The sequence below is a fragment of the Muscardinus avellanarius genome (genome assembly GCF_963383645.1).
Source record: "Muscardinus avellanarius genome assembly, chromosome: 9".
Lineage (NCBI taxonomy): Eukaryota > Metazoa > Chordata > Mammalia > Rodentia > Gliridae > Muscardinus > Muscardinus avellanarius.
The window spans coordinates 27,780,835-27,795,337 of record NC_137795.1 but is presented as its reverse complement, the minus strand read 5'-3'; the positions used below and the strand labels follow the sequence as shown (position 1 = coordinate 27,795,337).

Genomic DNA, 14,503 nt, shown 5'->3' with positions numbered 1-14,503 from the left:
CAACTGATATAACAAGTTATCCACACAATCTTCTTTGTACTTAATCACACATGTCTCCAATAGAGAATACTGCCTTTTTTTCTTGGTGGTGGTAACAGGGATTGAATCCAGGGGTGCTCTACCACTGAGCTGAATACCCAACCCCAACTCTTTTAATTAACTTATTTATATTTTGAGACAGGGTCTCATTAGGTTTGTCCAAACTGGCCTCAAACTTGCCACACTCCTGTCTCAGCCTCTGAAGTTATTGGGATCACAGGCTTATGACACCACTGAACCCGAAAACTTAGGACTAATCTTCAAATGCCAAGCACATTCAAATCAATAAATATATAACCAATTTGTGTTGGTAGGTAGTATCCAATTAATTGGGCAAGTAAATGGTTCTTATCTGCAGCCAGGTTGGTGGCACATGCTTGTATTCCCAATATTCAGGAGGCTGAGACCTGGGGACTGTGGTTCGCAGACAGCCTCAGCTACTTAGTGTGGCCCTCTGCAACTTAGTGAGACCCTGTTTCAAAATAAAGAATAAAAGATAGGGCAGGGGGTGTAGCTCAGAGGTTGAATGCCCCTGGGTTTCACCCCAAACCTGCCCCCCCCAAGTTCTTATCTGCATCTTTATCTATAATGCCATTTATTTCTAAATTCTGCAATCTGAGAAATTTTACTTTATTAGCCTTTGGTGAAATTGCTATACAAAAAGCAGCCAAGCCAGGCGTGGTGGTGCATACTTATAATCTAGTACTTTGGAGGCTAACACAGGAGGAACACTAGTTCAAGAATAGCCTCAGCAATTTATTATTTGTGGTACTGGAGATTGAACCCAGGGGGAATTTTACTTCTCAGTTATACCTCCAGCCCTATTTATTATTTATTTTGAAACAGAGCCTTACTAAGCTGAGCAAAGCCTTACTAAGCAGCTGAGGCTGGCGGCAAAACTATAATTCTCTTGTCTCAGCTGCTCACATACTGGGATTACAAGCATATGCACCATCAGGCCTGGCCAGCCTCAGCAATAAGTAGGGCTGAGAATACTATTTAGAGGTAGAACGCCCCTGGGTTCAATCCCAGTACCATAAAAACAAAACAAAAACAAAAAACCACCACCAAGCCAGGCGTTGGTGGCACACGCTTGTAATCCTAGCGCTTGGGAGGCTAAAGGGTCACACAGACTCAAAGCCAGTCTCAGCTACTTAGTGAGGCTCTCAGCAACTTAACGAGCCTGTCCCCCCCCCCCAAAAAAAAGTATTAACAAAACAGGTCTGGGAGTATAGCCCAGAGGTAAAAATCCCCTGGGTTCCACCCCAAGTAACCCCCCCCACAAAAAACCCCAACAAAACAAAACAAAAAACAACCAACCAAAAGGAGATTGGCTTAAAATTCCTTTGCTGTAAAAAACCCACAGAAAGCATTTCAAGTATTACTTTAAACACACATACCTGGATTTTGATCTTGATCGAGAATGGGATTCAGAGTGTTTGGAAACCCGTGATGGACTACGAGATCCTGACCTGCTCTCCGATTTTACACGAGCAGGAGTTCCCGTTGGAGATTTTGACTGAGAGCGAGACTCCTAACAAAGAAGACAGTATTACAAATGGCACTGGTCACGTAGATGCCTAACACCTAACATTTAAAGTACCGTAATTTTTTATATTGATTGCTCCTGAAAAACAAATGGTTAGGCAACACCCTCCAGAAAAAATTTCAGCTCATTAATAACCCATTGTTAATACTGCTAACTGTCCTCAATAATTCCCTACTTGAACCAGATCACCAATTCTCTATTAAACTAAGTAATCATGCAAATTCATCTACAACTTGATCATACAGACACTGGAACATAAACCATACATTTACTTAACCTAGGACCCATTCATTCTTCCAGATTCTTTTAATTCTACTTCACTCTTGCTTTCTACTTCTCTTCATTCTTCATTGAGTTTTTCATTTTTCATACTTCGTGTATTCTTCCCCAATTCAAACAATTCAAAATAGCCTTAAAAAATATTCAAGTGCTTCTATCTGACCAATCTTCTGTTCAATTTTTTCCCCCATTCAATTTTAATTTTCTGATCTTTAATACTTTTCATTAGCCTTCTTTTATCTTGATTTATCTTCCACATTCTTGGAAAAAACTCTTCAATTTCTTCACGAACATTAACCTTAATGGAAAAAGAACATTTAGTATATTTAAGCACGTGGGGATTATAAAACTCTGCTGGAGTTCAGAATGTTATCTACCAAATGGAAAAGCCAGCAGGTAAAGTGCAAATAACTAATTAAAAAAAAAAAAACAATTTTATAGTCTTTAAAATTGTTCAGAAGTGTAGTTTCTAACAAAGAGAATTTACTAAATTTCTCTAAATTTTTTTTGTTTTTTTGGTAACCATACTCTTAACCCTCCTCCCCTTTCAGGTTTCATTCTAGTTTCTAAAATGTGAACAACCCTTATATATTTAATTCAAACAGATCTAACATTAACTGTAATTTCCTCCTTCACCTAACAAGTTTCCACTATTTTATAGGTTTGCTAACCTTAGAATAAACTTTCACTAAGTCATGATAAGAAGATGTAGTTAAAGCAAAGAATCCCAGGCATAAATAGCTGTACAAACCTATCTAAATTCACACATTATAGCACACATATGCCAAGGATCAAAGAAGTTCATAAATTAGCAAAATTGCCAACATGTCCCAATTTTGTTTGATCACTATCTTTGCTTATTCTGACTTAAGCAGAAAGATGTTACAACAAAGACAAACACCCATACTGGAAAAACTAAGGGGAAAGAAGCAGCATAACATTTTTAATGTTTCCTCCTTGGCTTAATTTCTAAAACATGTATTTTCTTTTTTATTGGCAGGACTGGGGTTGAATCCAGGGTCATTCTACCTGAGTCACACCCCCAACCCTATTTTAACATGTATTTTCATAAAGGCCACTTCACAAAATTTGTATCATGGTCTCTATCTTTGATCCCACTTCTTTTGAATTTTATGCATTTGTACACTCTTGTGGTCCCCCGTTCAGTGACTATATCTCCTTTATTGCAAAACTGACTGGTTTCTGAAAACAGGGAGTGGAAATGAAAATATCCCAATTTCATAAAAGTAATTTCACGTCAATTTTCATTTCTGCCCTAAGACTCACAAATCTCAACAACTTTCTTAAAAATTTCCCTTCAATTGTAATGTCAAAAGACTTATTTATCCACAACTGTAATATTGCTGGTAACCCTGTCCATTTTCTTTAGATAAAAAAAAAATTATAAAGGGGATAGGAGTGTGGCTCAGTGGTAGAGTGCTTGCTGCCTAGCATAAAAAAATAAACTGCCTTTTCTGTGTTCAATGCCAACCTTTTGTGTTTTAGCTGGGTACAACTGGTCTTTTACCACATTTTATTTATTTATTTATTTGGGGGTGGTACTGGGGGCGGAACCCAGAGGATTTCTACCTCTGGTCTATACTCCCAGACCTATTTTGTATTTTATTTGGAAACAAGGTCTAAGTTGCTGAGAGCCTCACTAAGTAGCTGAGGGTGGCTTCGAACCTGTGCAATCCTCCTGTCTCAGTGTCTCAAGTGCTGGGATTACAAACGTGTACCACCACACCTGGTTCTTTTACCACATTTTAGATACTCTAAATTCCTGAAGACATGCCTGGAGCAGCATGTTCAATGCTTAAAGAAAAAGGTGTAGCTAATTTACTTGTAATGGAAGCTTCACAGGCTGGTTCAGTAACTAAATTGGCAAGAATATCTTCTATAAAAAATAGACACTGGCAAAACATTCATTGAATAGCAGTGGCTGGAACAGTATCTGCGAACACATCTTTGTCATAGATACATATTAAAAGGCTTTATGCTGAAAGACACATTTGATAAACCTTTAATTTTACTCTTAAGTATTATTTTGTGTGTGGGTCTGGGGATGGAACCCAGATGCATTCGACCTCTGAGCCACACTCCTGCCCCATTTTTAATTCTTTATTTTGTAATCGGGTTTGAGTTGCAAAGGACCTAAGTAGCTGAGGCTGTCTGCGAACAAGAATCCTCCAGTCTCAGCCTCCCAAATGCTGGGATTACAAACTTGCGCCACCACGCCCAGCTTAAGTAAAGTTTATTTGAAGATTTCAAGTACAAGACGAAGATGTAATTGTCCAAATATGTGTGTATTTCTAATTTTTTCTCTTTTAGTGGTACAGGAACAGAACCCAGTAGCCATTTACCTCCAAGGTATATTCTCAGCCCTTTTTAAAAATTTTGAGACAGGGTCTTGCTAGGTTGCTCAAAGTCTTGCTAAGTTACTGAGGCTGGCCTTGAACCTGTGTGTCTCAGACTCCTAAGTACTGGGATTATAAGCATGTGTCACCACATCTAGCTTATTTCTAATTTTCAAGCTTTTCTTCATAAATGAAATTTTAAATAGATGCTCAAAACTATCACTTAACTCAGTAATATCTTAACATTTTTAGAAAGTTGTTTTTTGTGGTACTTACTATTGAACACAGGGTTATTCATAGGTTATTTTGAAACAAGGTTTTGCTAAGTTGCTGAGGGTCTTGCTAAATTGCTTAGACTAGCTTTAAATCTGTGATCCTCCTGTCTCAGCCTTTCAAGTGCTGGAATTATAGGAGTGTGCCACCGTGTCTAACTTAAAATTTTAATTTAAACTGTGTGTATGGGGGGGGGGTACTGGAGATTGGAACCAGGGGCATTTTACCTATGAGTTATACACCTCCAGCCCTATTTTATTTTGAAACAGGGTCTCACTAAATTGCAGAACCCCCCCCCCCTTTTTTTTTTTTTGCAGTACTGGGGATGAAATCCAGGGGCATTTCACCTCTGAGCTACATCCCCAGCCCTATTTTTTAGTCCCTTTTTAAAATTTTGAAACAGGGCCTCACTGAGTTGCAGAGGGTCTAAGTAGCTGAGGCTGCCTGCGAACTGCTATCCTCCTGTCTCAGCCTCTTGAATGCTGGGATTACAAACGTGTGCCACCACGCCCAGCCAGAAGGCCTAAATTCTGAGGCCATGTGTGAACCTGGATCCTCTCATCTGAGCCTCCCACGTACTAAGATTACAGGCACACACCATCATGCCCAGTTTCAACGTTTTGTTTTTTTTTTTTTGGGGGGGGGGCGGGTCCAGGGATGGAACCCAGGGGCATTCAACCTCTGAGCTACACACCCTGCCCTATTATATGCCCTATTATTTATTCTTTATTTTGAGACAGTCTAAGTTGCAGAGGGTTTCACAAGTAGCTGAGGCTGTCCACAAACCACCATCCTCCGGTCTTAGCCTCCCAGATGCTGGAATTACAAGTGTGCAGCACCACACCCTGCTAAAAAAATTTTTTTTGGTGGTACTGGGGGTGGAACCCAGAGGCTTTCTACCTCCGGGCTATACTCCCAGACCTATTTTATATTTTATTTGGAAACAGGGTCTCACTAAATTGCTGAGAGCCTAAGTAGCTTAGGCTGGCTTTGAACCTGTGTGATCCTCCTGTCTCAGCCTCCCAAGCATGGGGATTACAAGTGTGTGCCACCACACCAAGCTTACCCTGCTAAAAATTTTTTAAATTATAAAAAGCTGGGTGTGGTGGTGCAGGCTTGTAATTCCAGCATTTGGGATGCTGAGAAAGGAGGATCTGTTTGCAGACAGCCTTAGCTACTTAGGCCCTTTACAACTAACTCTGTGAAATCCTGAAGAGGTAGTATCTGCTTATTTCACTACTGACCTGTTCTTATAGCTGTCTGGCCAAGAAATTCTACAAATCCTTTGTAACCCTGACTCCTAGGTCCAACAACAATTAAAAATACGCTGCTTAGCCAGGTATGACAGTTCATGCCTATAATCCCAGACTGAGACAGAAGGATCACAGGTTTGGTCCCAGCCTCAGCAATTTAGTGAGACTCGCAGCAACCTACTAAAACCTTTTTCTTTTTTTTTTTTTTTTTTTGGTGGTACTAGGGATAGAACCCAGGGGCCTTTGACCTCTGAACTAAACCTCCAGACCTATTTCTTATTCTTTATTTTGAAACAGGGCCCCACTAAGTACCTGGGACTGACCACAAACCCGCAATCCTTGAGTCTCAGCTTCCCAAATACTGGGATTATAAGCACAGCCTGAATGTATGCCATTTTCAGTATATTCCACATAAAAATTAAAAAATAAATAAATAGAAGAACAAGTGTACACCACCAGACTGGCCCAAAACCCTATTTCAAAACAAATACATAGGGGCTTTTCCCTCTCGGGAACCCCTCCCCTCGCCTTTTGGGGAGCTGTTCTCTCTCTCGCAGGTCGTGTTAGCCCTGAGAGAAGGCAGAGTGCATCTGAGGACACGTGGCTCGGGCTACTCTCGAGTAGCGACCTGAAGGCCCCTGCTGGACATCAAGGCTGACCAGGGCCCCTAGGAATGACCTGCACCTCTTTTCTGGCAGATCGCGTGGACTCTGGGAGAAAGTAATTTGCAACTGATGGCACTTGGCTCAGGCGACACTCAGGTAGTGACCTAAAGGCAACTACTGGACACCAGAAGACCCGACAGCCCAAGTGGTGTTCTGCCTCTTTTCCTATTCTCTTCTGGCAGATCGCGTGGACTCTGAAAGAAAGCAGCCTGCAACTGAAGGCAATTTGACTTGGGCTACTCTCAAGTATTGTCCTGAAGGCAGCTGCTGGACCCAGAGTTCCAGCCCCTTTGGGGGTGTTCAGCCACCTTTCCCCATTCCCTGCTGCTTCCAATAAACCTTTTACCCCCCCAAGAAAACAAAACACACACACACACACACACACACACACACACACACACACACACACACACACACACGACAGGGCTAGAGGTATAACTCAGAGGTAGAACAATTCTCGGCTCAATTCCCCAGCACCATACACCCACAAGATTCCCATAGAAATAAGTATAGGCCAGGGGTGGTGGTGCACCCTTGTAATCCCAGGTTTTGGGAGGTGGAGCTGGAGAATGCCTTCATAGACAGCAGTTCGCAGACAATCTCAGCTACTTAGGGAGGTCTTTGCAACTCAGTGAAACCCTGTTTAAAAAAAAGACTAAAAAATAGGGGTGGTAATGTAGCTCGGAGATTCGATGCCCCTGGGTTCCATCTCTAGTACCTCAAAAGAAAAAAATACAATTTGAATTTAAATATGTGAATGTGGTGGCACACATCTGAAATCCCAGTACTTGAAAAGCTAGTTTAAGACCAGTTTTAAGGCCAGCTTTAGCTACTTAAAACACACACACACACACACACACACACACACACACACACACCCACCCACCCACCCACCCACCTTGGGTAATGGGGTAGCATATGTTTATAATCCGGGTACTTGGGAGAGAGACAGGAGGATCATAGAGTCTCAGCCTAAGCTTCTCAAACAGGAAGCTCACAGGTTCATGGTTGGCTAGGCTCAGCTACTTAGTGAGGCTCTGTTTTAAAATAAACAATAAAAAATAGAGATGAGGATATATCTCAGAGGTAGATTGTCCCTACTTTCAATCCCAAATTGGGGGGGGGGGTGATTTAATAATTTTATGTTCCCAAGAGGAGATAGTAGATTACCTAAATACTTTACAGAATACTAAGAACATCATTTGTTAGAACTTGCAAAATTTATAATCTTTTGCATAAATTTGAAATGTGGCCCATAAACCTACCAGCTTATGTATCATGACAAACTAACTTCAAAAAGCTAGTGTGATAATTCTGAAGATAGACCAAATAAGTTTGTAAGGACTAAAGTTTTTTTTTTTTTTTTTTGCGGTACTGGGGATGTAACCCAGAGGCTTTCTACCTACCCCCCTCCAGCTATACCCCCAGCCCAATTGTTTATTTTTTTTTGAAACAGGGTCTCTAAGAGTTGCAAAGGGCCTCACTAAGTAGTAGCTGAGCCTGTCCTTGAACCATGATCCTCCTGTCCCAGCCTCCCAAATGCTGGAATTACAAACATGTGCCACCTTGCCTACCTACTCACACTTGGCTTCTAAAGTGGCTTTAAGCTGGGCATGGTGACACAGGCTTGTAATCCCAGTGCTTAGGGCGGCTGAGATAGGAGGATGCATAGGTTCAAAGCCAGCCTCAGCTACTTAGCGAGGCTCTCAGCAACTTAGGGAGACCCTGCTTCCAAAATATAATATAGGTCTGGGAATATGGCCTGGAGGTAGAAAAGCCCCTGGGCTTCACCCCCAGTACCCCGCCCTACACACACAAAATGGTTTTAGGTAGGAACTAAAACCTAACTGCTAAGAACCAGTTACAGCAATCTCTACTTAAGTTATCTTCTGGTGTAATGGAGTATTTATGAACTTGAATATGTCAGATAACAGGCCTCTTGTTTCAAGGAAAAACTAACTTCTCATGTAGGCCTACTCACATTTTGGGTGAATACCACAACACATTTACAATTTTACACAACTATATAGAGCAAGAACTTAAAAAGGAGCAAAGATGAACTAAATTTCATTTCATTATACTCTTCAACTACAGTGTTTACAACCTTTTCCTCATCTGTTCTCTATTATTTATCATTCTACTTAATTTTTTATTTATCTCACTTTGGTTCTGATAAATCTATTAGGATATGTGATAAAAAAAATCAGTAGTATTTATTAATTTAGCATATTTTATAAAGGTCCTAGCTGTATGACAAGCACCCTCAGATATCAAAGGTTTTTCAGTAAGGCAGGTTCTAGGAAATGATTATGCTGATATTTATGCCATTCCACACTTGGTATTCTACAGGTTATACCAAGGATAAATAAGTTCAGTTTATCTACAAAATTAACCCCACAAAGTTTGTCTTTTTAAAAATGACTCATTCCTAAATATTTAAATCTCTTGCTATTGTTTCAAATCTCAAAACTTAATTCTTATCGTAGGAATGGTACAAATGGTAAAATACCCATGACAGATGTGTAAAATTACAGTTTTGCATTGTGGGTATAATTTCTCACTGTTCCTTTTCAAAATTCTGCCTTTTACTTAAACAATTTAGCACTCTTCAGTGAAAATCTCAAATGTAAAACTGTCACCTAAAATTTACAAATCTTTGTTTAAATGAGAATGGGGAAGGGGAGGAAGAACAAAACATTAAAGTATAAAAGCATTCATCATTGGATGAATCATAGTAAAACTAAGATAAAACTCAGGTTTAATATGAACCTATGAAAAGAAAGGAAGCTTTACCTTTTGCAATAGACTAATCTGATGAGAAATTTTGTCAGGCTGCTAAAGCTGAAATTTTTTTTTAATAGTGGTATTGGTCTTATAATCCCAGCTTTCGGGAGGCTGAGACCGGAGGATGGCGGTTCACGGACAGCCTCAGCTACTCAGTGAGACCCGGTTTCAAAATAAAGAATAAAAAATAGGGCAGGGGGTGTAGCTCGGAGGTCGAATGCCCCTGGGTTCCACCCCCAGACCTGGAAAAAAAAAAAAAAAGTAGTATTGGGGATTGAACCCAGGAGCATTCTACCTCTGAACTACACTCCTGCCCTATTTTACTTTATACTGACATTATGGGCCTGGTTTATGCCAACTCTATCATATGTCAGTATGGAAGGTGAAAAATCCAGGAGAACTTTAGATGCCCTTTAAAAATATTCCAGTTATTCAAGACAGAACAAAACCTGAAAAGAAGGCAAGAATAAGCAGTACAACAATATATACTAAAGCTTAATTTCCATTCTTAATTTTTAAAAAGGGCACTAAAAATTTGAGATCAAAACCAGTTTAAAAGTGAAGTCATATGAGGCAAGCAATTCATTACTTTTATTAAGATGACATCTAAAAATCACAGTTCAAGTGCCAGCCGTATACCCAGCTCCAAATGGCATTTCCTACTTAAATTGACACACACTTATTTGTGGCACTGGGGATTGAACCCAGGGGCATTCTACCTGAGAGCTACATCACAACTATTTTTATTTTTAGTTCTGAAACTGGGCCTCACCAAGTTGCTGGGTCTCACTACTTACTGAGGCTGGCCTCAAACCTATGATCCTCCTGTCTTAGCCACCCAAGCACTGGGTTAACAGCATGTGCCACCACACCAACAGGAGCTCTTTATTTTAATTGCACCACTATTCTACTCAATTCCTTGAAAAAATTGTCTTTTTTTTTTGGCGGTGCTGGGGATGAAATCCAGGGGCCTTCTACTCTGGGCTACACTCTCAGACCTCTTTTATATTTTGAAACAGGGTCTAAGTTGCTGAGAGCATCACTAAGTAGCTGAGGCTGGCTTCAAAACTGCACAATCCTCCTGTCTCAGCCTCCCAAGAGCTGGGATTACAAATGTGCACCACCACACCTGACTTATTTGTTTTGTGTGTGTGTGTGTGTGTGTGTGTGTGTGTGTGTGTGTGTGTGTTTGTGTGTTACTGGGGAAAGAACCCAGGGACATTCTACCTCTGAGAGACACCCCTGGCCCTATTTTTTTTTTTTTTATTCTTTATTTGGAAACAGTATCTCACTGAGTTTTAAAGGGCCTCACTAAGTGGCTGAGGCTGGCTTCCAATCTGTGAACCAGCACAATCCTGTCTCGGCCTCCCAAATGCTGGGATTACAAGCTTGCGCCACCACGACTGGCTCTTATTCATGCTTTACATCCCACTGCTGTCCTGTTTAGACCAGATTTTAATTTTAATTTCCCTCCTCAAATATTTCCAGTTGTTTCTTGTTACGCTTCCTGTACTAGTGCTTTTGCTCTTTGTTAAAATTATTTCCATTATTCTCCCCCAGGACTAAGAATTAATAAATAGCTCCTTACCACATATTATTTTTTATGGTACTGGGTGTGGAACTCAGGGACATCCTACCTCTGAGCTAAACCCCAGCCCTATTTTATTCTTTATTTTAAAACAGGGTCTCACTGAGTTGCAAAGGCCTCACTAAGTAGCTGAGGCTGTCTGAGAACTGCCTACCAGCATGTGCCACCACACCCGGCTCTTACTACATATTAGATTAAGTCCAAATTCCTAAATTTAGAATTCAAAACCCATTATTTGACTGCATAGTCAAATCTATCTTTCACTATTTCAGCACAACCTCCCCACTGCTATACCTATACAATCAATATTCATTTCTCTAAAGAGTGAGTTTTGTATCCTTGGTAAAGCTTTCCCATTCTCCAGCTCAACTGCATTTTCTGAATTCTTTATTGATTCTATCACACAGCATTTAATTATATATTTTTAACTGGATGTAGACAGTTATCTCACATTAGACTCTAAGTTCTTTCCCTCAAGAACATCTAGCTGACCCTTATTAGCAAAGAAGGTGGCAGATGCTCTATCAATGAGTTTTCCCTTGAGTTTACCTAAACCACTCATTTTTCTCCCCAAAAGTTTTTACTCTAGTCCTTTAAAGTGAGACATTAACTGAAAATGGAAAATTAAACTTCAGTAACTTTTTTTGACAAACTCCACCAATGGTCTGAGACTCTACAGAGGGCTCTTCAGAAAAGTCAAAACATACAACATCATACTATGCTTATATAACAAAGTGTCCACTGGGACTTTTCAGATTTTTGGATGTTTAGTCTTCTGGTTTCAGCTTTTATTTTTTGGTACTGGGATTAAATCCCAGGGGTACCTACCTCCAAGCTCCATCCCCATTCCCTTTCACTTCATAACAGAGTCCACTAAATTGCTGAGGCTGGCTTTGAACTTGCAAAGTTCTCTGGTTTCAGCCCACTCATTATCAGGATTACAGGCCTGTGCCACATGCCCAGCAGGGTTTAAGCATTTAATGTCTAAAATGCTAACATTACTCCAGCCCTTGCAAACTTATCATGAGCAATAAAAATAGAAGTATCAAAGATGGGGGGGTAGATCCTAAAATGCTGTATTAATATCAATACTAATATCAATCCTGTTTCTTTGGTATGTATAGAAGAACATTCCTATCCAATTCTAAATCATTTTGCTGAGATGGGATTAATATGCATCCCATATATAATGTAGATATAGCAAACGGCATAGCAAGTATTAAGCAATCTTCTCACTAACGGAATTCCTACTGAAGGGAAAACATTAATCCAAACCTAGATAAAAATAAAACTCCACAAACCCCTCACAACCCTAAAACACAAATTCTAACCTATCAGTGCTTTTCCTAATTTAGTTTCAAAAAACCATCTGAATAACTACTTACACAATACATAATTTAAAAATCCCCCTTTAAAATCAGGTTGTTGTTGGCTTTAGACATCTTTAGATACAGAGACTAGGACAGGGTAGTTGTCATATTTTAAAAAAATCTAACTGCTGGTTCTTATCGCAGAAAAAAGTTACTGTAATTTTTTTTTTGGTGGTACTGGGGGTGGAACTCAGAGGCTTTCTACCTCCAGGATATAGTCCCACCCCTAATATATATATATATATATATATATATATATATATATATATATATATATATATGTATGTATGTATGTTATTTGGACACAGGGTCTCACTAAGTTGCTGAGAGCCTCACTAAGTAGCTGAGGCTGGTTTTGAATCTGTGCTATCCTCCTCCCTCAACCTTCCAAGCACAGGGATTACAAACTGCATGCCACCAAGTTACTGTAATTTAAAAAGCAAATGCACTAGCAATCAGTAAACCATGTTTAAAAAAAAAAAAAGCCTCCAGCGTTCTAATTCTTTAACCAATTACGAATTCACCTGAACCTAGAAAACCCAAACAAAACAAAAAGGCGTAACAAATGAGCCTGAAAGTATTGCTCCGATGTTGCTTTTTAAGTGGGCAAGGTAGCAATTATCTAGAACTAATTCCCTCCACTAGCTAACAAGTATAAAAAAAAAGAGGAGGCGTCAAGATCCCCTTAGTTGTCCACCAAACCAAAATAAGCATTAGCAAAAAGGTTTTGGTTAAATTTCATTAAAACAAAAATAATGGACAAGATTTTTCATAACTGTTTTCAAACAAGAAACAACAATCACCAAATATTTTTATAGCATGGTTTTAAAAATGCACGAGTTGAAGTACATCTATACTTCGAATTTCATAAAATCCAACCTTAACTCCTGACGACTGATTCCAGGTGTTTATACTTTCAACTTCCAAAAAAGAGAAATAATTCCATTCCAGCACATTCAAATGTTTGTGTTTCCCCTAGGGACTAGGAAAAAAAAAAAAAAAAAACCAACACGACAGTCGAAACGTGTTGCCTGGGGTTTGTTTTCCGGGCTTTACACTAACTCACTTTCACCTATATCCACTTCTACGGTAACTTCGGAAATAAAACTCAAACACCAATAAGAAGTCTAGCGCACTTCGCTAAGAATGACCTATCTTTGTGATGTCTACATTCATCCGACCCCAAATAATGAAAACTCTCTGAGCCCTCTTTTCCTGGGGGAGGGTAATAAGCGAAATAGGAGAAGGCCTGCAGTTTCCAGGTAAACCTTTTGAGTTCAGAGAACAGTATAAACTAATTGGCTATTTTAAAAAATACTCAGCCAGGAAACTCGCAAAGTTATTTAAGACAGAAGATTCCTTTAAAAATGGTTTTACCGTAAAAACCTGTAAAGGAGCGGTCAGTTTTTAGATGAAAGAGGTCACACAGGAAGAAAAAAGCATTAGAGGTCGAGAAAGAAAGAGAAAAAGCCCAACAAACAAGGAATTAGAAAAATAAGGCGTGAAAGCATTTCCACGCTCACTTGGAAGTGAAAGGAAAGCAAAACGGGGACATTAAGGGGAAAGCGCTCCTCGCGTAGTTCTCGTCTTAGGAACGCCTAAGGGTCGGTGCGGTCGTTGACTAACCACTTCCTTGGGCTCGTCCCACCTTCAACCTCAAGGCTTTCGCCTTTTTAGACGCGACGCCGCCGGTTCCGACGGAGACGCGGCCGCTCACTGCAACAGAGAGCCAAGGAGACACAGGCCCCAGCTAGCCCCGCGCCAGCCCGCGCGCCTCCGCCCGAGGGGAGCCTCCGAGCCCGCCGCAGGGAGCACCCCCGCCGCCCGCGCGGGGCCGCGCCTCGCCGCGGAGCTGAGGCCGCCCGGGCGGGGAGGGGGCTGCCCGGGGCGGGGCCGCGCGTCCCGGTACCGGGCCGGCGCCGAGGCGGGAGCCGGTGGATCCAGAAGCCATCTTGGGAGGCGGGCGGCGGTGGCGAGGGCTCCGGAGGCTGCTCCCGCGGGCCCGCAGGACCCCGCACCCGCCCGCCGCGCCGGGCCCCGTCCGCCCGAGCGTCGGGCCGCCGCCGAAGACGGCTCCCGCGGCTTTGTACTCACTCTGCCCTCGAAGTTGTTCTCCTCTACATCACTCATGTCGGCCAGGCGCTCCCCACAACTAGCTAACGCACAAGTCCGGCTCGAGGGCCGACGGCCTACACCCCGCTGACTGGACCGCGGGAGAAGGAGAGAGTCGACAACAACGGCCGCCCCCGTCCACTCCCACTCGGTCGCAGGCTCCGGCAAAATGGCGCCCGCGCCGCCAGAAACCTGCGGCCTCTCCGGGGCGCGACGTCAGGAGCGGCGTGCCGT

At 41.5% G+C, this 14,503-nt stretch overlaps 1 protein-coding gene across 1 annotated transcript in view; it reads right to left on the bottom strand.

Annotated features, from left to right (window-relative positions):
- The window catches only part of TRA2A (transformer 2 alpha homolog), a gene marked incomplete at both ends in the record, with an annotated part of 29,116 nt that extends 14,829 nt beyond the window's left edge, over window positions 1–14,287 (bottom strand). The window contains 2 exons of the mRNA XM_080700942.1: window positions 1,440–1,573; window positions 14,252–14,287. Coding sequence (XP_080557068.1) covers window positions 1,440–1,573; window positions 14,252–14,287 — 170 coding nt within the window. The remainder of the gene's footprint in view (window positions 1–1,439; window positions 1,574–14,251) is intronic.
- Window positions 14,288–14,503: the final 216 nt, after the last annotated feature.